The sequence below is a fragment of the Ptychodera flava genome, chromosome 2 (assembly GCF_041260155.1).
Source record: "Ptychodera flava strain L36383 chromosome 2, AS_Pfla_20210202, whole genome shotgun sequence".
Lineage (NCBI taxonomy): Eukaryota > Metazoa > Hemichordata > Enteropneusta > Ptychoderidae > Ptychodera > Ptychodera flava.
The window spans coordinates 5,019,886-5,046,130 of NC_091929.1; the positions used below are offsets into that span (position 1 = coordinate 5,019,886).

The 26,245-nt window shown below is 37.4% G+C and overlaps 1 protein-coding gene across 1 annotated transcript in view; it reads left to right on the forward strand.

Annotated features, from left to right (window-relative positions):
* LOC139151985 (protein PAT1 homolog 1-like) overlaps nucleotides 1-23,506 on the forward strand; it is a 33,559-nt gene extending 10,053 nt beyond the window's left edge. Inside the window, 14 exon segments of the mRNA XM_070725061.1 lie at nucleotides 7,232-7,339; nucleotides 8,092-8,277; nucleotides 8,780-9,082; nucleotides 9,545-9,778; nucleotides 9,781-9,845; nucleotides 10,372-10,449; nucleotides 10,865-11,066; nucleotides 15,246-15,473; nucleotides 15,782-15,990; nucleotides 17,045-17,201; nucleotides 20,719-20,874; nucleotides 21,594-21,691; nucleotides 22,036-22,191; nucleotides 22,714-23,506. Coding sequence (XP_070581162.1) covers nucleotides 7,232-7,339; nucleotides 8,092-8,277; nucleotides 8,780-9,082; nucleotides 9,545-9,778; nucleotides 9,781-9,845; nucleotides 10,372-10,449; nucleotides 10,865-11,066; nucleotides 15,246-15,473; nucleotides 15,782-15,990; nucleotides 17,045-17,201; nucleotides 20,719-20,874; nucleotides 21,594-21,691; nucleotides 22,036-22,191; nucleotides 22,714-22,756 — 2,223 coding nt within the window. The 3' untranslated portion in view covers nucleotides 22,757-23,506.
* The last annotated feature ends 2,739 nt before the right edge of the window (nucleotides 23,507-26,245 follow it).

Genomic DNA, 26,245 nt, shown 5'->3' on the forward strand with positions numbered 1-26,245 from the left:
TTTTGTGCTTTTTATTTTGAACGTTTGGAAAGGTGAGTCTGCTTGTGTTTGCTGTGATCAGGTGAGTCTGAGTTGCTTTTAACTCTGTTTGGCCTGTCTTAGTTTTAGGCCAAATATGGTTAAATTACATCTCTAACCAATTGTATCATATAATACATGTACACTAAAAGAGCCTGTGTAAAAAGTACTTGATTTCACTGGAATTTGATTTCACTTATTTGATATTTGCTTACACCTTGCAAACATGCAAATGTAACAATGTTTACCAAATTCGTAACAGCAACATCAATAAAAGTAAAATCTGGTGTCAAATCAGTACTTTTCATGGTGCTCTTTTCTGCCAGGATGACCCTGTCATTCATATGTGCATTCAAAATAACCGTTCGTTCACATACATGTGAACAGTTCAAAATAACCATTCGTTATTCAAAATAACCATTCGTTCACATTTATGTGAATGGCTAGCTGAAATGAATGTGTACTGCCTAACTGCCTATTCCCTATGCACATACAGTTAGCCATGCCACTAGCCATGTGAATGCTAATTTCACATGGTACTGACAGGCATTCCTGTTCTATAAGCTAGCTGTAGGTGTTACAAGTAGTAAAGCTTGAACATATGTTATTTTGTTTATTATTTATATATTTATTTGTTTATTATTTATTTCAAGAATGCAAGAATGTTGTTTTCACTAAAGCATATATTAAAAGTTATAAGGATTATATATATGTGTACAACTTTGTACCCATGTAATCTTTCTTTTTTTTCGGGGGGGGGGGGGGGGGGCACAAAAATTGTGTTGGGGTGGGGGGGCCACTAAAATTTGTTGCCGTGATGGGGGGCCACTAAAATTTTTGCTGGTGTTAGGGGGGGGCCTGTAAAAAATTTTTGCACCACATATTTTCTCTTCCAGCCCCCCCCCCCCCGCCGTTAATTGTGCTCGTTCCCTAAGGCAAAAACGAGTATCTCTTGAACCCTCTTTCATTTTCCAACCATCGTATCAATTTCTATCCCAATCATTTCAAGCTCCTGGTTTATTTAGACAAAATAATGAGTCATAGACGTAGGAATATGACGCGAGGTCAACAGTTTGGAACTTGTCCAGAGTGACCGTCGCGTTGGAACATGTTGCAGTGTGTTGTAGTTGTACATCAAGACTCCCGTGACCGGCTGCCATGGCTGTCTCCGTATCAAAGTTTTAATACCTCACATAAACATTCATTGATCGCTCCAAAATAACATATTAAATTAAGATTTGGTAAAATCCTTTTAAAATTCCTCATCTTGAGTGTTTTTGACAGAGAAAACCTCACAACAGATCACGATATTGATCGAGCTTTCATTCAGAGTGGCCGGTGCAGTCAACGCGATGCTCCCGGGCGGGCGGGCGACCCATTTGAATCGCCGTTTCAACTTCAAATCACTTTCAAACGATAAACGTAAGTCTTTATTTTCCCGCAAAATACCCTCAAAAAATACCGAAGTCTGTCATTTCTGTCACGTGGTGGCACATAACCTGTCACAAAAACATTGTGTGTTGAGGAAAAAATGCTTTAGACAGGTCTGTCTCCCTTCCAGCGAACCAGACCTAATTAAGTATTCACGACAAAGTTGTTGACCCGGTTTCATCGAAAGGTCGCTCTAATCATATGCAAATTTCCGCTGCATGCTGTGCTACATAGATGATGTCATTATTTAGTCCTTACATGGACCTGAATTGGGTTCAAAGGGCAAGGAATGAATTATTTGTCAGTGACTTCCTACAGCGACTTGTGTAGTTTACATTTAGGCACGGTCCGCAGAGGGACCGTGAGCGCATGAGTTAGCCCAAATACGACATCGGATTGTGGAAAGTTTTTTTAAAAGACGTCAATGCCGTTATCGGTGAAGTTCACAGTAGAGAAAGTCGCGAATCGTAGCAACAATATGTTACTTCAAGTCTTGAACACCGAACACTGTCCCCACCGTTTTGAATATCCCTACGAAATATTGCCAAGTGATTAGCCGACGTAGTATCGCAAAGTGCATCAGATCATTGTGCAGTTTGTTTATAAAAACACAGTGGAGTGCGCAGTCAGAGACAAAACACCACCACTAGCAGAGGCCGTTCATTTTGCGTGAACGTCGCGATAGTAACTATTCAATAAAGGATTTACATGTACTTTCTATGAATAAAGTTACATTGCTTTTGCCCATGTGTAGTCTTGTTGCATTGCTGAGTTAAATTTCATTGACCAGCGAACCTATCACAGTTGAAGCAACCTGATTTGACAGACTTTCAAAATTGAAGAAAATGTGCCGGAGAGAAAACGGTAGGTACTGTTACAGACGCCCGTCATGTAGGCCTACTATCTGTCATAATTAATGCCGTCATTTCCAATTTCTCACAAAAAACTTTTTAACTCTTATTTTAGTATACAGTTATCGTCGAGGTTTACAATGTGCGTCTCATTTCTAGTTGTTGTATATGAACCTTTTTCACACTTTACATCCATCGCATGGTGTCATCTGACCTCGAGCAGTTACTTCGGCAATGTTCCGATCTAACCGACTGCAGTGTTTCCTTGAATGAGATTCAAAGTCACTAAATTTCTAATTTGCCAACTTCTGACTAAATTACGGTTGATGCATATTCTTAGATAGCTGCAGTACCGTACGTACGTAGCAAAACCAGATCTGGTTTTGCCGTTTTGCCGCCCGACCCAAATACCCAGGCAAAACCTCGAGCTACTGTACTGCAGCGAATTCTTAGAGTGACTGGGGAATTGCCAAAAACTTCCAGGCCTCGCTGTTCTTTTATCCAACATGTGTAACGAAATTCTGTACGGAGAATGCACACAAGGTTTCGGTTTTCCGACAGTTTCAGTGTATTAGCTCATATACAGTATGAATGGTTGTTGCGGCTGGCAGGAATCAATGTCACAAATCACGTTGTTCAAACTGTCGGCCGGCCTAACCTGTAGTACTAGTTGCCAGCTGTCGTCGACGGCTTTTGGTTGTTAGTAATTCTACGTCCGGGCGAGCTCTCATTCAGGGATGTCCCGAATCGATTTTCAAACACATGCAAGGCCAGTGTTCCTGTATTTTGTATAAAGAATATAGTAAATTGTAGATAAAGCCAGACCCTTTTTATTGCCTACAATGTCGCCTTGTACGTCGAGTACGAGTCTCGGCCTTGACATGGCACAAAACATATTTGCGCGCGTCATACAGATGATACCATTATTCATCTGGGGGCTTTCCGACTGAAGTGAGAATAGTAGATTTTTCTCGAGAAACCTACGACGAAAAAGACAGTCTAAATGAAAATATTTCAAGCATAAGATCAATTGCATAGAATGCTGAACTGCAGCAGTTTGCTTTTTGCATTCAACGCATCCAATCGAGCAAGTAAACTTGGTTTGACCTTTTATAGAAAGTTTGACAATGTATTTTTGGTTGGTCTCCGGCTCGAAGCCAGTGACGTTTCCGGACTTCAGTTTCTGAGAGCCACATCAAATTGCCACGATCAGCGGACGCAAAATTATTATTTTCAAATAGCTATCACCAAAAATTTCGGGAAATGAGAAAACCTGGCGAGAAAAAAGGCATGGCAACAATGGTGTTGATAGCGTACCTACCTTTTCAAGCCATCAAGAACCAACAGCTCAGCTCGCCCGAATTCAATTCATGAATATGTTGGGCGAGGCAACGATAGTAAATTTTTTCTGCAAACGTAGAAAGACCTGCACTTTGCACTGAAAGGAATAGTTGGCAAGTCTTTTCCGAAACTGAAAAACATAGCTGAGGATATAGCCATCTCTCAGTCAGTGCGGCCGTGGCAAACTTGGGCGTTCATACCGACAATGGGGACAGAGCATTTTCAAACGAAAACGGCATTGTGAATGAAAGGCGATGACTTAGTTTTTAAAGTAGAAGAAAATGCTCAAAATTTTGGTTGTGTTAGTTAATCAATCGAAATTATTTCTTGTTCCAATTGATAAAATCATAGACAGTCTCGATTCTACCATCAATTAATCGACAGACTAAATCGACAATGGAAGATGCATATAAAATTTACAACGCGATGTACGCGGTACGTGTCGTATGTGTACATCTCAAACAACGGGCGAGTTGGTTTTGGCCCAGTGGGAATAGGGCGATCCGGCGAGTTGCTTCTGGGCGGGTTCAAGTTGGAAAAAGTGCAAGTTAGTCATTCGTGCAAAACGGTCATCAAAACTTCAGGAAAATAGGAAATCAATGAAATTTACTGAGCAATTCAACAAAGACTTGGTGATACACATAGCTAAAAGCAATGTAACTTATTCATAAAAAGTTAATCCTTTATTTGGGTTATCACCATCGGTCATGCAAAATGAATGGCCTATGCTTTATGACACACCCCGCGGTTTTGATAAACAAACTAAAAGATGATCATGGACAGAGCAGTACTGCTGTCCGCTGATCAATTGTCGATATATGGATATTCCCAGCGGTTTCCCATGTATATTGGGACTGTGATGTTCCTAGTTTTATTGCACCAGATGACATCGAATACACTAGTCTACACGGTCTAGGCTTATTGACTCGGCGTAATTTTGTCATCGCCAGTGCAAGTGAGGGCCGGAGAGTAACGAAAACTTCATTCTCCGGTGAGCATTTTAGCCCGTGTTCTATTATTCAACGTATAACAAGAAACTTTAGCAGTGCCTCCGTCATTTTGTACACGAAAAATTCAGACCTCCGTCCAGCTCCGCAGCTCCGAGTTATTCTCGACGGTCAAGTCTAAAATTTGCATTGTTGCTATGGAAACTGGCCGTTTTCCGAGAAAAGGGAGCATGATTCCTCGAAGACAGACTTTCGCTGTTTCACAATTCGACAAAGAGGAATGATTTGCAATATGTCACCTATGACCTTTAACATCATGTAGCTGCTAATCACAAGATTGACTAGTCGCGTGAAATTCATTAAGTTCTGATACTTCGGACTTCACTGAGTTTGACAGAAAAAGATGCCTGTTTTTGTGGGTTTTTTTTTGCACCAGTTAGTTCCACGTGGGAATCATTACGTTACCAAAAAAAGACGGAGGTTTTTTTATGTTCGGCCCCAATTGCTATTCGGAGCAGGAAGAATTTTGAATGTGGGATATCGACTCACTTGTAAAATATTGACAGAAGCGGACTTACGTTTTTGGTTTTCGGTTGTAATAATTTGGCATGGGGACAGTTTGAAAGTCAGACTTTCATCGGGTATGGACATTTATGTTAAACAATACTGGTAAAAGACGTAACGCCATAGTTTTTGGCCGCATACATGTGGGGCGGCAACAGTTCTGAGCTGGATAATTGTAAGATATCGCAACCATTTTCAAAACATTAACGACATGAGAAATCTGTGGTGACGTACTTGGACGTAATCTTTATGCAGTGTAATAACTTTCAAAGTTGGAGAACGGTTCATATTTAATACCACAGACTTCAGGAATAAGCATAACCGAGTTTGACTACGGGCCCTCTCTATCACGGGGTTTGAATTACATGTAAAATACCATCAGAAAAAGACGTTTTTTCCGTCTCCAGTTACTTAGGAGCGGGAACAATTTATTATGAATATCAGACTTATCAGCGGTATCAACTCACATGCACAGAATACTATCAGAAACGAACCGGGAATTTTGAAAGCTTTTTGAGTTAAGTTTTTTTTGGCCCCAATTTCATTCGGATCGGGAACAATTTTGAATGTTGGAATTTGTTGAGGGGTATCGACCCACATGTAAAATGTTAACAGAAGCGGACGTAATTTTTTGGCTTTCTGTCGTAATATAAGTTGAAATGGGGAACAGTTTTGAATGTCTGACATCATCAGGTATGGATGGACAGACGTGAAACACACTGGCAAAAGACATAATTTTTGGCCGCAATGTATGTGACTTTTGGAGTGGAAACAGTTCTGACAAATGTACAACATTTTAGAAATGGACGAATTATTTTGTTTCTTGGCCGTAATTTCTTCGAAACGGGGAGTAGAGAAGGACGTTGATTGGGTAGTGAAACACATACATATCATGTGAAACATCATCAGAAACAAGCATTAATATATGATTTTCGGCAGTTGTAAGTACAAAACGGGAGCATTTGTTAGTGAATACGTTCCTAAATAAAAGCAAGGCAAGAAGTTCATAACAGAAACATCTTTATTAATCACAAATCCTAGAAGTGTAAATAGTAAAAATAACGTAGGGTGTAATAGCAGCCTGATATGCACCAGATGAATATAGATCCTATCAAGTGCAGCAATTTTCCTTCCAGATGGTTTTACATGTAGCAATAGTTTCTGATAGTTGCAACATTGTATGTAAAGGTTAGCAAGATCGTTTTGACGGGCCTATTGTTCAAGTACTGATTGTCAATATTTCTGCCTTTGTCATGCACGTGAATAAATTTGCATACGAGTACAGCAGGTCTCCAAGGGGAAACCACTTCTCAGGCTCGCCTGAGGCACGCCCGAGGCGCGCCCAAGGCGCGCCTCAGGCGAGTCCGAGGCGAGCCCGAGGCGAGCCTTTTGGTGCGTTAGTTCTGCTTTGAACTGTATGTATATATGATTTGGTATGCCAGGAAAATGAGCACAAACTGGCTAATTGTCTTGCTGCAGTGAACATAGTACACTTGTAAAGTTACAGTCAGGATACATCAAGATAGTTATGAATGCTACTAGTGCCTAAGATCATAAAGAAAGTATGACATAGCCTTAAACAGTCAAAGTATAACTGCTTGATCATAAGATTTCCATAGAGTTGTAACTTTTTATAATTTTTTCACATTTTTTGTTTTTAATATCGAGTACAGTTTCGTTTGCTTCACCTTAAGTATGTTGAGGTAAACAGTATTCTGCTTGTCAATTCCACTTGTACATGTATGAACCGTATTGTTATTGTTGACAAGTGAATTCTGGCCCACACTGGAATTCCAATGTAAAAAATAACAATTCATTTTACAAAGATGCTGTGTTGACAAATTAACTAGAGGTATTTCAACATGCTTTTGGGAGTAGAACAATAGCTTGCAATTAACAAACAGAACAAAAAAACATTGAAAGCTATAGCTACTGGTCCCTTGAATGCTGGGCAGGGATTGTCAAGAGCAGATAGAGGTTAAGAAATCGTTTCTATGCTTTGATATGCAAACACTGACTGCAATGTAAGCTTCATCATGTTCAATGGAAAGTACAAATATTTATCTGTTTGTTTTGTAGGATGATTTGTTCATGGAACAAAGTATCAATAAACTAGTGCTTGATGATGACATTGATGATCCAGCTATCATGGTGTCCTCCAAAGCTAAACCTATCAACATGCCTACAGTAAGTATTTGCAACTTTCCTAAATGAACACATAAGTTGAATATATTTGTCCCTTGATCAGTAAATTGTACACCAATCTGCAGAATTCAGTTTCAGATGCAGCAGGCATCTTCCATGTGTGGCAAACAGTGTGGTTCACTTGATGTCCTAATTGATATGGTGAAGATTTCAGCAATTTCTGTGCTTACAAATTTTTTTTGTGAATAAATCAAATGTACTAGTTCACTCAGAATTTACAATTGATTGTGGTGTAATCCATAACAGTTATACATTATACCAATCCATTGTCTTTTGCAGATTATTAATTATCTCCAATGTATTTTCTTCTCACCAAAATTTATCTCTCTTGAACCAACTTACAGCACTGTTTTATCAAGCAACATTTGCAGTAGCTCAAATTTCTTCAATGCTGTCTTTCAAATTTGATTTGAAAATCTTCAATGAATGAATAGAGGAACAACAATAAAGATTTCATGTATCAGTAATCTTTCATACATTCATGTTATTGCCAATGGCAAATTCAAACAATATGAATATGAAAGAGAATACATCAGAGAGTGTGTGTCAGCAAATATGAGACCAAAATATACCTGTTTTGTTAATTAAGGTTGACTCAAGCTCAGGCTACACGAAGTACTGGTAATTAACAAGATATTTTTGTTTTATATTACATAACAATATGACATTCGAGTTTATCAAACAGAAGCTTCCCAACCAACACAGTCCACTGAATTTTCATTGTTTGTATTTAGGGAGGATCTGGTCTTAGTCGGAGTCTGTTCAGTCCATCACCACCAACATTATTGGATCCAGTTACTCTGATGTCACCAAAACAAAACAGCATCTGGAGCTCACCAAGAGCGCCCTCACCAGATGAGAAACTGAAGACACTTCTTAACATTGGAAAAACATCATCGGCCCTACCACCAAATCTTGTTGTGAGTCTCTTTATTATATTTGAAAAACGAGGAATGGTAATTATCAGAACAAAAATTCACTGAACCTTCAAATAGAAGACATCTTTGAAAATTCCTTCAGTTCTTTGAGAATGTAGGTAATCTACACATATAAACTGCCTAAAGATTGACTACTATGATGAAAAAACATGTTCAAAAGATGTTACGAAAGCACTACATGTATGCAATTCTACTGGCAATAGGTACTATGAGATAATTATCAGCTGAGTCATGATGCAATTATAAAGAACTCCTTTTTTCTGGCAACTCTTTACAAGTAGTTTTTACCAGTTTTGACTGCATTTGATGAAAATGTAGTTTATGTTCATATTTATGTCTAGAAAGATTGGATGAATGAAAGCACGACTATACTACCGGTATGTAAACAGTCCATGTGTGATTAGTCATGTGTATGCTTTTCTATATGAAAGTATTGTACAGTATTTGTAACCTGCAATTCACTGTGTTTTCTTGTGACAATCAGGATTCTGCCATAGTGACAGCCATTGGTGATAAAACTCCCAAAGCACCTCGTACACCAGCCTATCCTTTCCAAGGATCAGCTGACAAAATGAAGTCAAACACTCGACATATGTCTAGTCCAGCCCAGCCAATGCCAAATGCTATGACAGCTGAAGAACTTGAACACAGTTTAAGAAATCGAGCTCCACCTCCTCGAACTGTATCGCCAATATTTGGATCACCTCCTAGTACAGCTCTGCCGATTGGTACACCACCTAAACCACAGTTCTTTCAGCAAGCCATGCATCAACAAGTACAACATCAGGTCAGTGATCCACAGCTGCTTTTACCTAATATCTTTAAATTTCTCTTCCAAACTAATGCACCCAGTGTAAATAAAAACAAGTCTTATCCTGTGAACTAAAGAGATTGCAGTGTTGAATGCATGCCTACATGTGGCAAAGCTCCCAACCACATTGATGGCCCAACACATTTGTAAATTGTATAAAATGTGCCACTGTTCTTTCAACATTCTAAAAGAGGATGAATAAATAAATAGCCCTATCATTGATATAATGCATTGTCAGAAGTAAATCAGTTATTAATCACGGAGAATGGGGAGAGATTACCCTCCATATTAAAATTTTGTATGAAGATTTTTTACAAGAATTCATCCTGGGCTTCATATAGCAGTGGGTGCTACTAAACTGTTGCAGATATAGAAGTAATTTTTCTGTCAGGTTTCTACATCATCAATAAATCAGATAAACCGTTATCATCATTTCAGAGTCCTGGACAAATTCCACCCCATGTTCTACACCAAATGCAGCAACAACTATCCAGGTCAGGCGGTAGAATTTCACCAACACAACTCAACCAAATGATACAAGAGGGTCGTGCATCACCATTAGCATCTCATCCTCTACTATCTCAACACATGTCACCGGGTATTCCACCACCTCCTCATGGATCAATATTTCCAAGAGGAAAGGTTCCGCCTCACTTAGCTGTCAGATGCGACCCTCCAGTGGTCAAGGTCGTGTTTCACCACCAATGATGATGGGTCAAAGTCCACCACAGTTTCACAGGTTTGTATAAAAGTTCCTCTCTAAACTCGCCATGAACCTCTGCGTAACAGGTGTACTGTCCTAAGTCTCCTATGACTGGAAGAATTACTCATCTGTTGACATTTTTTGCCACATAAGCAATTGTTATTGATACACAGTGTACCATTGTTGCATAGGTTAAAACCAGAATTCGATCATACATAAATGTGCACAGAAATATGTGTATTTCCACACATGTTATTACACTAGGGTTTGTTTGTACTGTCATCATATTGTCTTTTTATGTATTGCATTATAGAACCCATCACGTACCTTTTATTCTGGAGTGGAACCATTCTCCTTTGTTTACACACCGTACATTGGTGTTGCATATACTTTCATGTTTGTAAATGCGTCCAAGAAGCCATTTAAATTGTGTTGTAACCATAGTTTTACTGCTGCTCAATACTGCCACACATATACAAAATTCAGTTAATAACTCACTCTGCTATTACTATTAGTAAATGATCTCTCTGTATAATTATTTGAAATCTTTGTGAATTTTCAGAGCACCTGGAATGGGTGGAGACGGTCCACCAATGTCTCCATACAACAGACAACAATACAACCCTCAAAGAACACCATAGTGAGTAGAATTCAGCTGATATTCCATACATCTTTGGATTGATCAAAGATGATATCACAAAAAAAACTGAGATTTCATACATACATTACAAGCAACAATAACAATAACAGGAAAGTGTCACAAAGAATGATTTCAAGCTGTTTATTTATTTACCTTTACAAAAGAGACATGATTAAGTGAACAGTAAATGATAAAATGAAAATATATTACTGCCTTAATTCATTTTTTGTGAGTCATAATTGTGATGTAAAAATCCAGTGTGCTGTGAAACCAATTTTACACTAAATAGTTTCATTTATAGAAGGAGAGAGTAAGTCAACAGATAAAAAAGACTTTGCATTCCATTCGTCCTGTCCTTTCTTTCCTCTTCACATGTTTCATGTTTCCATACCCCCTGTATTGTACCCCTGTGCAGCCGTAACCAAGACAACAGGGGATACAGACAGTATGATCACCGTGGGAGAAACAACAGAAATTACAACCACTCTGATCGCAGCAATGGATCCCTTCATGAATATGATAATTTGATGACACAGAAGGAAAAAGACTGGATTATTAAGATTCAGATGATGCAATTACAGAGTAATAATCCATATCTTGATGATTACTACTATCAGGTTAGTTTGCTCGATGGCATCAAAATATATTCACTGAACAGAACAGTATTGTATTATGTTGCAAAACATAGAGGAGTTGAAGACTGTCTGTGGTTGTAATATCTTGTGTTACATGGCCCAGTGTTCTCCACAAATGAAAATTAAAGGCGGGCGGCTAATTAGCATATGTATTTGCATAATATTTGCATACAATTTACATATCACCAGGGCTATTCACAAGGCGCGGCACTCCAGTGATGAGATATACTTCTGACATTCTCAATATTTTTCTCCATTCAGCAGTGATTAATGGCAAGCTATACAATTTATTTTTACATTTAAATCCTGTCTATTTACTTTAAATAAATAATAAAACATCAAAAGTGAAAAAAAACACATTGAACTAATACAAACAATACACAATTTAGTAAATATATTGCACAATACCAACATGAAAATTCAAAAGTAGGCCTACATGAGAAGTAATCAGTGTTCGAAATAATCGGTGGCAAATGATGGCACGTTTCATGTGACCCTCTGTTACTATATGTTTGTCTGTAGCCGGATTGGTAAAGCCATGAACGTCTTTTTTTTACGTCCATGACAAGTTGACACGGGACTGAATAATGCACTAAGTTACAATGCGGAGTCAGCGGAGCATGCCTGCAGAGAAACATACGTTGACTTTAAAACTCAATTCATAATAAAGGGAGGCCCGAAAAAAATGATACCAAGTATTTCCAAGAGAAAGATTTGAAATTTCATCGACTCTTAGTTCGGCAAACGTACAAAACTTCGACAACTGCGCGGCGTAGGCTGCCATGCATGTTTGTGTGGAGCACGCTGGCGCACTAGATCTCGATCACACGCGACCTTTGAACTATACAGTAGGCCTACAGAACCGTATGTACGGTACATAGCTGCTGTATTCGGATGATCACTCGAATGATGATGTTAGCTTGTGCAGTTTCTTTTTACTTCATTTCATTGTGCCTTTGATATTTAAAACGGTCACGGATTTTGAAACTTGATCAAACGCAACTGCTTCTCAAAGTCAATCGAATGAATCCATGCAAGTTACGAATGCGTGACAGGAAATGACACACATGGCTTCAACGTCATGTGGACGTACACGGATCTCAAAATGGCTAACTTGGCTCGGATACGCAACGACCTGAGCACGCGAAGTACCATACTTTTTTGCATCTGATATTTGTCTCAACCAATCGTACGATTTTAGCCAGATCTGATCGAAATCACTTTTCCTGACCTTCGGATCCTTACAAGTACGAGACATTGGCGGCAATGGCAGTTGACAATAGCATAGATGCTTTGACTGAGTGTCCGCTGGCAAAAATGCAACACCGAGCCTTCGAGTGTACCGTGTCCGTTGTATGAAATGGACGGTGTCTGTACGGTACGGTCGGCAGCTTAACACATTTCAAGCTTTTTGAATTGAAGTCTTAGCCAGTGTTCATCGGCACTACGGCCGTTTCACACTTGAAAAGCTTGCTGAAATAAGAGCGTGACAAAATCGCCGCTGAGAAACATAGGTCTTCAACCACATTTACTAAAGAGTATCGGCGCCGGCGGATATGAAACAGGATCGGGCGAAAAAAATAAAGGGTCGGGGCCTGGGGAGAACATTGAATTTGAGGATTGCATGCAGTCGCAAAACAAACCGACAGATGTGTGAACGGTCCCTCTTTATTACACGACGTTGTCAGTTGCTGTCATTTTTATTCAATAGGCTTTCAGATATTGTTCGGACAACTGACTGTGAAAACAGTTTAGGCGACAGAAAACAAAGGTGGGCGGGCGAGATTAAAGGCGGGCGGGCGAGATTAAAGGTGGGCGGCGACAAAAAGAAGCCGGGCGCACCGCCCGTCAAAAACCCTTGTGGAGAACACTGGGCCCACTATGTCAATTTGAGTGAGTTCTTCCAAAAAGCACTAATGGCATTATTTCGCTGTGTAGGTGAAAATTCCAAGAGACATTGCAAAGGAGAAATTATTTTAGCATTCACCACTAACTGCTTAAATAAAGTTAGTATAATTGACTGTTCTGTCTCAGTAATTAGTTCCAGAGACCAGCTCTGGAACTGTTAGTTTTTGCTCACTTTCCTTCTTTCTTTCTTTCTTTCTTTCTTTCTTTCTTTCTTTCTTGCTCTTCTTTCTTTCTTTCTTTCTATTTCCGGTATTACTATCATAGAACGTGCTATACACAAATTTTACCTTAATTACCCAGAATGCATTGCGACACGCTTATGACGTCATCGCTCGACTCAGACGGGTTTTACGGGCATTTCTTGTGTGTTTATTTATTTATCTTTTATTCTGCATTGCTCGACTATCATATTGCGTTCAGCTATTAATAATTCTAGCTTTTTTTCGCTTTGTTTTTTGTTGCTTTTTGATTTTATTTTTCTCTAAATACTCGCCGTACGTGGCTATACTGTTTCGCCCGAATGTAACAATGGCGGCACATAAGATGGCTTCGGTCGCATAGAGAGAGAAAATTATAGCTTTCCCTAAATTTACAAGCGCGGCTGGGTACATCGTGTACCTAGGCGAGGTGGGTGTGCTCGAAAACGAAGGTCAATGCAAAATTTGGATTCAAATCGGCTGTTTTGGCAGAGAAACTGCCCGCCGTATTTCTGAGGAGCCACCAGCGGTTTTTCCCTGGTTTTTCCTATATCAGTCTGCGAGGGCCGTTAACACACAGGCCGGTAACACACAGCCGTCACCGCACCGGCGCCGGCATGCGTTGGCTGCACGTAACCCTTTTCCTGCCAGACAGTAATAACTGTATCACTTTCCCATCAGCCAAGTCAGTAAAAAGCGGTATTGAGCCAAAACATGACGTATTTTCACCCACTTGGCTTGGTATGTTATGGCATCTTTTGTAAAAAAAAAATCAACTTTACTGTATTATGTTTTCAACAGCCTTCAAATGTACAGTATTATGTTAAAATACATCATATGGAATATGTTGTGTTTCATTAATTTTAACCATCTTGACCTGGTGGTGAAATATGGACTTGGCAGGAAAAGGGTTAAAGCAGCTCAACTTTCCAAGATCAAACGGTCAGTATCTCGTGAAAACAGCAACATTGCAATGAAAATTGTTTTAGTCTGTGCTTTTAATCAAATGAAAATGCATGTGGCCTCGGTTTTCAATTTCAACGGCCTAGGTCCGATGTTTCCTCTCGTCTGATCATCGTCGTAAACCACGCACCTCTTTACGGCAACAACTCAGCGCTACCCGTCAAGCGATTGACTTTTGCGTAGATCAGCGGAGCGAAAATTATTGCTCTGGCTCGCGAGAATGTCGTCTGATATACATTTCCGTGCGTTGTCCCCCCCGTATGTATCTGTTTCGTTTTTACCGTACATGTAGGCATTGTAATCTGTGGACTGCCTTGCTTTAGTTGTATATCATTGTGTTTACTGCTAGCAGCCCTATAGGTACGTGCTTGAATATTAAAAGCACTCTTTCATTCTGCACCTATCTTTGTCACACATTCTCTTGTTTCTTCCGCTGCTCTGGTCTCTGGAACTTCGCTTTTGCTTGCAAATGCTTTCTAGTTTACGCTTGTTCTTTTCAGAATATATGAATATATATAGACTCCCACATACTGGCTCAAAATACCATTAATACAACCATTTGTCTTTATTTATAGTTACATAAATGATTTGCCATGAAGATGTGCATGGTGGTATTTTGTTTATAAGCAATAAAGCACACCCAGTATTGGTATACCACAAGTTTTTGACCAGTTCATGACATACATGTATGTATGAGCAGTAGCGAGTGCATACATGAAGTGAACTGGTCAAAACCGAGTGGTATGCCGTCGCTGGGTGTGATTTATTGCTATTAATATCATAACAGTATATTGAATTCCTGGCATGGAACGTCAAAAAAGGATATTTGCTCTTGCCGAAAGCGTGCGCGTGTGCCAACCATGGTATATCGTGAATGTACCATGGTTCTTTTCACGTCTTGACCAATTAGCTCGCTGCATTTGCACCATCAGTATACTGGTATGATATAATTGGTAATGTAGCAGTATCCTTTGTATTGAGTTACTTTGGTAAAGAGTAGAGGTTTGAAGAGGGCATCACTCATTAACCAAAGAAATATCTTTTCCACTCTATGATAATCTCACTTTGTGAAATTTCTGTGGAACACTTTCAGACATTTGTTTTGAAGAAGAGGGCTCTAGAAAAACAGAACAGTGGAGTTGAATCAGAAAACAAAGGCAGCGATCCTGAGATTATCATGCCACAACCAAAACAAACAGAAGCAAGACAATACAAACCAGCTCACTTTGAAGGAACATTAGGAACTGTTTCAGTGGCTAGTGTTAACAATCCAAGAAAGATGATTAATGTAAGAACACCATCTCAACAGGAAGATGATCAGGTGAGATAATGCTTGATACTTTGAGAAATTCAAAGGTGTTATGCTTGATACTTTGAGAAATTCAAAAGTTTTATGCTTAATACTTGAGAAATTCAAAAGTGTTTCGTTGCATGAAGTTTTCAACTACTAACAACATTTTCTTCGACAATTTTGACTTGTATACAACATTTATGGATAAATAAGTTGATCTACTCCTGTGAAAGATGTATGGGGTAATAATATAATGATTATTAGTGCTGTTATTTTATTTTTGTAAAAATTCATTGTGGTTAACTGTTCATACTGTTTTGTTTTATGTTGATGTTTAGAATGTTGGCAGCAAGGACCTGACTGTGAGGAAAAGAGCACATTTGTTATTGGGAATTGAGAAAATCTACACTTTACTGTTGGAGTTAGATGACTTAGAGAAGAAAGCCCTAGCATTGCCTGAAGACGATAAAGACATTGAACAAGAACGTCAGAAACTAGTCAATCAGATCTTCAACAGTCTAAGTGTACCAAACAAACTGCAAACAGGGTGAGTTCAGTTTTACTGCCAAAACTCTGTCACAAACCCATCCTCACAACTTAGTTGTGTATTGATTCTATCCATCCAGCTGAACATACACACAGTCAGGTAATATATACCACATACGATGTTGGAAAGCAGTCATCAAGTTTAAACTGAAACTTTCCAAATTATGTTCCTCTTCACAGTTTGTCTTATATACATGTACATAGTATATATGACCCATATTTTGAATCATATCAGCTTCCAGTAAGTACCTAATACCAGAAATGGAACTTTATTCATGTCACTTGTATACTCAGAATATTGTAAACTTTCAGCTTTCCCTATCTATCATTAGATAATCTCAATACAATTTACATCTAATATTAATATAACTGTTCAAATGGGTCCATTCAGGAATTGTTCTCCATTTTGGTTCTTTGATTTCACCATGATTTTCTGCCATGCTCAGGATAAGCTTGCAATTACTTTTACATCATAACCTTTTTACATTGAGCAGTGTTTTCTCCAGGTTTCTCTCACAAGGGGGAATGTCGCCCTCTGCCTGATTTTTTTTTGGGGGGGGGGGAGGAGGGGAGGTTAGGGGAAGTTCTGATTTGGGGATAATAATAATAAGCAAGTTAAGTTATCAAATTAGGTTTTTCAAAGTATCAGCAAATCAGATCATGGGTAAAATATCACACAAGAAGAAATCTCCAGTTCTTCTTATCCATATGGGAAATGTTTAATGCATTACAAGCTTACACTAATCATTCACACTTCATTCTATAAGTTCACAGACAGGTTCAAAATCTGGAGGCAATCTCAGCGGTATTACATCATTGGCACTGATCATGGTGCCAAATGCTACTATCAACAGTCTGTACTCAGCCCCTGTTTGTTTGGATGACAAGATGCTGTTTATGATTATTTTAGGGCTGATTTTGATAAGATAAGTGGGGATTTGCACAATTGAGTGTCCTTGAAAAAACACTGAGTGCAGAAAATTATAAGTTCAGTAATTGAAAACAAGGGGCAGATCTTTTCAATTAATTTAATGTGCATATTCTTTCATTTACAGGCAGGATAATTATTTTCTTCAAATCCTTAGTATCAACAAAGGTCGGAGGTTAATAGGTCGTGTCCTTCCTGTGTTATCTTCAAATCAAGCAGCGTCTGTTGTTGAAGCGTTGCTGTATAACATAAATTATTTCATCAAGAAAGACCAACAAGAAAACGTAAGTACAAAGAAAATCATTCCCCACGAATAGCTTTGGTTTATCTTGATTTATATGCAACAGAGAATCCTTTGGTCTTCAATTTAAATTGTAAATCTATGGTATTATAATGTAGGAAACATTTGCCATGGGACATGTTCTGCTGCATGCGTTTTTAGCTCCCATAGCCATATGTATATATGGCAATGGAAGCTATTCTTATAGGCTAGGGAAATGTCTGTATGTATGTATGTCTGTATGTCTGTATGTCTGTATGTCTGTATGTCTGTGTGTCTGTATGTCTGTATGTCTGTATGTCTGTATGTCTGTCCGTCAACATCAAAAACTCCAAAACCGCTGTACATTTCATCTTGATATTTGGTGTGTACATGGATGATGGGCTGTAGATGAGATTTTGTTCAAATGAAGTTGTCATTGCCAAAAATATGCAAATTAAGTGAAAAAATGTAAAATAGTCAAAATTGAAAAAACTCAATAACCACTGAGCAGATTACATGAAAAATTAGCATGTAAGTACTTTGGGCTGACATGAAATGATTGTGCACATCTTGGGTCAGTATCTTGGACTTGCTATTTTTCATGAATTTTTTTGTAATTTTCTCCCATTTTTGGTCAAAAAATCTCCTGCTCTGAAACCACAAGTCCGATTGATTTGAAACTTGGTATGGAAGTGCATAGGAGTGACCTTTCCCAAATTTGGGCAAATCGTGGTGAAATTTGCATATTTTAGTTTACACGTCCATAGACTCCCATGTATAAGGCAGATCTCCATAGACTCCCATGTATAAGGCCACGAAAAATAAAAATTTAGTTTCTCATCGTATTCATATTGCAAAAAGGATGCAGTGACACAATTTTTAGTCCCCACGGATGAAGTCCAGTGAGCTTATAGATTGGGTCATGTCCGTCTGTTCGTCCATCCGTGAGTCCATCCGTTCACGCAGATATCTCGGATATTTTGACAAAATGTCATGTGACCTTGATGACCTTTGATCTCAAATATACATATTTGTCCATAACTCAGTAACCACAAGTGCTACCACCCTTCATATATGGTATGATGGGACAGCTTGTGACGCCACATATTGTACCTATTAATTATGCACATATCTAATTTTGAGCGAGCCAATAGAGCTAGAGGTCTGATTTTTGGTATATAGGGATAACTTAGCAAAACATTTTTTTGACAAAATATCATGTGACCTCGGTGACCTTTGACCTCAAATATACATATTTGTCCATAACTCAGTAACCACAAGTGCTACAGCCTTCATGTATGGTATGATGGGACACCTTATGACGCCACATATTGTACCTCATTAATTATGTGCATATCTAATTTTGAGCGAGCCAATAGAGCTAGAGGTCTGATTTTTGGTATATAGGGATAACTTAGCAAACAATTTTTTTTGACAAAATGTCACGTGACCTCGGTGACCTTTGACCTCAAATATACATATTTGTCCATAACTCAGTAACCACAAGTGCTACAGCCTTCATGTATGGTATGATGGGACACCTTATGACGCCACATATTGTACCTCATTAATTATGTGCATATCTAATTTTGAGCGAGCCAATAGAGCTAGAGGTCTGATTTTTGGTATATAGGGATAACTTAGCAATACAATTTTTTTGACAAAATGTCACGTGACCTCGGTGACCTTTGACCTCAAATATACATATTTGTCCATAACTCAGTAACCACAAGTGCTACACCCTTCATGTATGGTATGATGGGACACCTTATGACGCCACATATTGTACCTCATTAATTATGCACATATCTAATTTTGAGCGAGCCAATAGAGCTAGAGGTCTGATTTTTGGTATATAGGGATAACTTAGCAAAACAATTTTTTTGACAAAATGTCACGTGACCTCGGTGACCTTTGACCTCAAATATACATATTTTTCCATAACTCGGTAACCACAAGTGCTACACCCTTCATGTTTGGTATGATTGGACACCTTATGACGCCACATACTGTACCTCAATAATTATGCGCATATCTCATTCTGAGCGAGCCAATAGAGCTGGATGTCTGATTTTTGGTATATAGGGATAACTATAGGAGAGAAATTTTTTGACCAAATGTCATGTGACCTCGATGACCTTTTACCTAAAATATATGTTTATGTCAATAAATAAGTAACCACAATCCTTTGTATTTAGTAGGATGGGAACCTTATGACAACACACGCTTTACCTCATTAATTATGCACACATCTAATTCTGGCAAGCGAATAGAGCTAGAGATCTGATTTTTTGGCATATAGGGATTAATTAGCAATATAATTTTTTTTTTCAAAATGTCATGTGACCTCGATGACCTTTGACCTTGATTATACATATATATGCATATTTCAGTAACCACAAGTTCTATACCCTCCAATTTTGATAGGATATTAGACCTTAAGATGTCACATCTTGTACCTCATTTATAATGCGCATATGTATTTCTTGGCTGGCCAATACTGCTAGAGGTCTGATCTTTTTTCCCGATTTAGAACCATAACTTAGACATGCCTCATGTGTTTCAAATTGGGAACAACAACATAGACCTATGTGCCCATAGATCTCAACATATACACTCCAGTGATACTTCTTAATGACCACATTTTCCTGCCCCATCAAGACTAATACTCCTATTACAAGTGGGGACTATGTCATTGTAAATGACTTGTTGAGTTAATGGTTGTATCACAGTATTCGATATATCTAATTCTGTATTTTTTCCATTTTATATTCTGAATAATTACATTAAACATATTTCACTGTCTCCAGTACATTTCATTTAAGTATTTTCACTTCATGCACTTTATCCCTTTCACACATGTTCAAATATCTGACCAGAGAACAAACACTAAATAGTCCAGGATGGGAGCTACAGTGTCATTGACGCTATTTTTTTCTCAAGCCGCAAGATGCTGTAAAGCATTAATGTCTCTGGGATTTTTATTTTGCTTATTTTTGCCGTAACATAAAATGTGCTAAATTAACTCCCATGAAAATTGACTATATTATAGTACTTGAGAAATTGAAGGCAGTACCCCAATACACAGTATCTAACTGTTATAGCTAATTTTAGTCACAGGACAAAATTTGTACAATTGAAATTCAGCTACATATGTTTCTATTGAACAAAATGTGTTCTGACAATGATCAGCATATTCATTTATCCGATTTACAACTTTGTTAACTGAACTGTGTTTGGTATGGAACTCACCTTTTATAATGAGGTCCTTGTGTAGTATTTAACCAAGTCCTCCTCACAACAGTTAGTTTATCACACAGCAGAAAGTCAACTTGTAAAGTATCTGGCATGTATATACAGTACATTGTACATGCAAATTCAAACAAAAAATCCAATAACATAACCGTTTAAAACTCCTGGCCTCTATCATGTGTCTGTCGATGGCAAATAAGTTATTACAAACAAAGTACTATTTGTCTAAGTACTGGTGTTTTAAAATTTCTCTCTCAACTAATCGTGGGACTTTTTTCACATTTCAGAATTTGTTGTCAGTTTATCTGCCTCTTGCCAATATAATCAGAAGCAGTGACTTAGAAAAACTGGTAGCATTTATGACAAGTTTTACCTCAGGTGCCAATGTTGTCTCTTCAGTGCATCATGGGACTTCACCTGTTTCATCAGCTGTGCAGAATAAGGTGAGGACCCTCCAGAATAGTCTGGTACTATATATTGTAAATAATTCTAATATGTAAAGTACATCCTGTGCCAAACCTACATCTCATCAGGCAACTCTGTTTCTTATGTACCAGCTATGTCACTGAAGTATACTACATCTAAAGAATTCTTGAAGTTTATTTGCTACAATCAAACATACGATCCATGCAATCATAACATGAAGTGATGTGCTCAGATGCAATGTGCTACAGTAAAACCTTTCTAAACTGAACCCCACAGGGACTGACAAAATTGTTCGGTTTGGAGAAGTGTTCGGTGTATGGAGGTACTTTTAACATACAGAGTTCTGTTGGAAGTGGACTGGCAAAGGGGTTCAGTTTAGACAGGTTTCTAGTTTAGACAGGGTTCGGTCTAAACAGGTTTCACTGTATTACCAGTAACAAGCTTGGACAGTCATTTAACCCTCCTGAATTCATCCTTAATCATCAGAAAAAGTGGAACTTGCAGAATATAGTTTAATTTGCCAGTTTACAAGAGATGAGCATATTTCAACTGAGTTTTAGTTTAACAATAAACGTTATCCACTGAGAGAAAAGGGATTAAATTTCTTCAAGTGTAGATAAATGAATATGTTTTTGTCAATGATATGTAGCAGGATAGAAAAGTCTCTTTGTCAAACTGAGAGTACGGTAATATATGAAGGGTATCTATATGAGGAAGATTATTTGTATCTTTTCAGTTTGGTATATCTATTTTGTGTCTACTGCTGTGCCAAGGAGAACACATCTTATCAACTCAGTCACCACTTGATATCAATGCAGACACAGAAGGTGCATGGTAAGTTAACATCTGTGCCAGTACCTGCTTCTTGCAACAGTCAGTATTCATGCATTGTATACAGTAACATTCACTGATTCTCTTTATTGGATTTGAAACATAAGCAGTGTGCTTTCTTAATAAATATTGATTTTAGCTACTATAGACTATAGTCAAGAGAAGCTATTTGGGTGGTTTATGGTTTACCAACTCCTGCTCCGATATAATTGTATCAATTTAGGGGTATCCTATATTTTTCATACAATGCCAAGTTAACTTGTGAGGATGAAGTTTGTTGTACAGGTGACCATGTAAAGGGAACATTTCAGGTGCAGTTCTGAAGTTGATGTGATTTTGTGTTACAGGAATGAGTTGGTGTTAAAGGTTGGCCAGGAACTAAGCAGTGTTCCTGTAGAGAATATAGCTATTCCTACTGAGAGTGGTAGTAACAGTACTGTATTAGAGCACTTTGGACGATATGTGGACAAACGGACATTTCTTTTTCTCCAAAACTGCATCAAGTGAGTACAAAGATGTACTATTTTACTTATCCTCTCCATCTATATCCTGCATCAGACATTTTTTGAACAGATTCCATATCACTTTACTTGAAAGCACACATTGTCTCACCCAGCTGTTTTATTTTTCTACATTATCCAATATGGCCACTATTTCTTTTCAAATGATTGTCAGTTACTCTTTCTAGCAGACAGTTTTTAGGGTTTCATCGTTTACATGCAAAGTATTCTTAGTAACCTGCAGTGTTGAGCTGATTTGTTTTGTAATCTTCATCAACTTTTCAAACCAAATTTCCAGTGATTTGGATCAAAGACTGGAATACAACAAAGACACACATTGCGTTATGTGTTTTTCATAATTCACATATTATTTTCAATGAAGTACACTGAAATCTGTCTCAATTCACATGGTAGCCATGATTGATGCACTACAGAAACCATTTCATTTCAGACTTCTAGATACTTAGCTCATCAAATACGTTTGAAGATAACATGTATTAACTTTGATGTTCATTTGTCATACAGGTCAAGTAAATCATCATTGATAATATCACCCAAGGTGAACTAGAAAATCGTACATCAATTAAGGAATGAGTGAGTGACAAGGATGACCAGCTGTTCCAAGAAGAGATACAAGTTTCTATTAATTTCCAAGATATGGAGACGGTAATGTCAGATAACAGATAGGTTATTTCCAAGGTAAAAAAGAAGCCACTGTAATTGTGTGAATATAACTGTACATGTTGGTTAGTAAATTGATGATAATGTTTGTGGTGGCTAATTTGATTTTGAATTTCTTTCAAGCCTAAGGTTACCAATACTGATCCAAAATAATGATAAGCCTGACAAAAGTATTCTAAAGTTTAGTTGCACCGAGCAAAAGTACAAAAATGAATCCTTTTCCTGCCAAGTCAGTTGAATTTGCAGTAATTATTGGAATATCCATCAGCTTGCATTCAGTGTCCATTATCCTGTCTCGTCAGTGATGTTCAGATGTAATATCTATGTATAATAGCCAGCCAAGTCCAATGATGCACACACCATGTGAAGGTAGATTTAAGTATGCTGGAACAGCCAAGCTGAGCATAATGTCATATTCTCGTATATGAGACTTGCCAAGGTGGTTCAAACAGGTTTTACCCTTTACATTTTCTACCAACTGGACATGATGGAGGGTGACAGACCCAAAGGAAAAAGGGTTGAAAAATATATTTCTTTTCAGAATTGCTGGATGTGAGAATGGGTGTAGTGTATCTTTTTGTAATTTTGTCTGTTAAAGCTGTGCATAGACTATTTACACATATAATTGAACAAAGAGAAGGATGATGACTTGATAGCTATGTAATGTAACTGTAAAATATTATTTTGATCCTACTGCCGTAATATAGGATAGGTAATATGTTTACAAGTATTTACTTTATTTACAAGAAAATATAACATCTAAAATGTCTACCACGCAAATTTCTTTAAATGTATATCTATTCTGTGAAACTTGAAAACTCATTTATGTCCTGGTCATCACAATATTGAAAGAATGACAAAATATCATGTATTGATTTTATGCTGATGAAACATTATCATTTTCAATATTCTTATCATAATTATCATTGAAGAATCATTGAAAATGTACTGAATCCAATGACTGACATAACACATCAGTTTCCCTTGTAGAGGCACCTATTTTCAATGTTTAACTTATTTTGTAAATCAAATAATATCAAAAATGTGAAAAAAATCATAAAACAAATTAAAAAAAACTGATCATCTAGTATTGTTTCGTATCAAACATCTTGTATTGGATACACAAGAACAATAGAAATAAAAGTGTTTTAGTGAGACAGCATAGATAGTGGTATGTAGAGAAATGCTTTTTGGGTTCATAGATTCTGTCAGCCTTGATTTCTACATTAGATAGTGTCAGTGCAAGTGAATTGTATTGACATTGGTGTACAAGTTGTATTTGCATAGTCAAATATGATATTTTCCTGTACTTTGTACCAAATCATTTTGTTAATCTACAAAAAGAGTAGGTCATTGATGCTCTGCACATATTTTGTCTTTTTGAACATTTCTTCAGTAAATTAGAGTGACATTTTTTCTATTTTGTTATGTGTAACATGAAATTCATTGTACACTGTACAACTAATGGGATGTATGCCTTTGTAGTTTCTTTACTGTATCTCTTTTTGTCGTACTATGTCAGGTAAAATCCTGCCGATACTGAAATGTTAATGTACAAATATTTTGAATATATGCCATGTGCATCGATAAAGCTAGCAAAAAAAATTGAAAGGCTTATAAAATGAAAAAGTGTATGAGCTCACCAAATATTGATGGCACCCGATTATTTTTCATAGATTGATGTACGGTATTTTGTAAATCACAGAAGTGTAGTATGAGCCTAGCACATGTGAGTTAAGATTTATCATGTCAGTGTTCTGTGAAATGTGCAACATAGCATTGAGAACAGTGTATACAAATGATACATGCAAATTGATTTCAATAAGAGTGTGAAGGTATCAGTGGAGTCAGATTTTGAAAGTTAGAGACATTTGATTTTAGATTCCTACAAGCTAATAGCAGAGCTATGGAGTATGTAGCTTTCAATGTGTAGGCAGCATGTGTGTTTAACTTTGTATTCATCAAATACTCATACAAAATATGTTTACAGTTCTGTATCTACTTTCTAATTACTCATATCTAAAAATTATATCAGCTGTATAAAATATTCCCATCTTCTAATCATTAGCATTATCGCAGATCACACATCTTATATAGCTTTGTGGAAGTGTTGCATTTCTTGTGAAAGTCTCTTTTTGTGAAAAGCCCATAGTATCTAAACCAATTGTGCATAGTATACACGGACCGAGTACTTGGTGAGATAGTGACAGTGTCATAATAATCAAGAGTAGAGCTTTTATTGAAGGAATAACCTGTTCAACTTCCTTTACAAACTGTAGAAGAACACAAACCTTCAGATGTTGTTTCTCTAAGATTTTTTGAGAGATGTGTTTTATGTGGAATTCTACACCTTAATCTTACATTCAGGTAGTGTACCGGTAGTCGAAGCAATGATTTATTCTCTTTGTACAAAGTTGAGATGAGTTGCATGTCTGTTTGCTGCCTCTGATGTCTCTGAAAATATTATGATTTCAAGTTCAAAGTTATCAATGATAGGAGAAAATGTGATTTTGGTATTTCAAAATATAAATATCTATATCCAGACACTTGATGGGCATTGAACACATGATATGAACATGTACCTGATAGATGAGACTGTCATTTCATGGAAAATTGTGGAATATTTGCAAGTAAATGTTATCTGGTAAACTGTGACATGCAACTCTCCAGGATAGAGAAGATTAACAAGCCTTGTTACAGGTTGCAGTCATTACATCTTTGCAGATAATTTTACAACTTTGAAAGAGGTCTTTTGCTGCCAGTAATATTTGCTTTATCCTTAACATATAATGATCTGTACTTGTTTGTTTGTTGATGTATACGAGAGTGTCTGTACCATCATATTCAGCTCATCAGTAACCAAGATTTATTGAACAAAGGATGAATATGGACACTTGATTGCTGTGTGAACATTTTCAGTTCAAGATTTGATTTTGAGTTTGTCAGACAATTCTTACAGAATGTAAGCTGCTTCAACCAAGTTCCAAATAATCATCAAACTAGGATTTGTTCATCCTGTACAAAAAATACATTTATTTCAGATTTGTGATGAGAAAGACTGGTTCTAGTAACAAAAGATTATTTTAATACAAAATAAAACCAGAAATTTGAACGTAAAATTCATTTTAAGTAGCAAGAGCATAAAACATAAGATTTGGAAAAATTAATATTTTGTCATGTAAAATGAGTGGATGTTGATGATACAACACAAATGCTTTTCACTATTTGTAATTCATAACCATTTGGCTATCCACTTGATAATAACAGAAATGGAGAGTTTGAGTAGAGGGCAAACTGAAACTCAAAATCACTGAAAATCTCTTTCCTGTTGATGCTGTAATTTGTCAGAGACCCTGGCCTGAATTCCATTTGAATT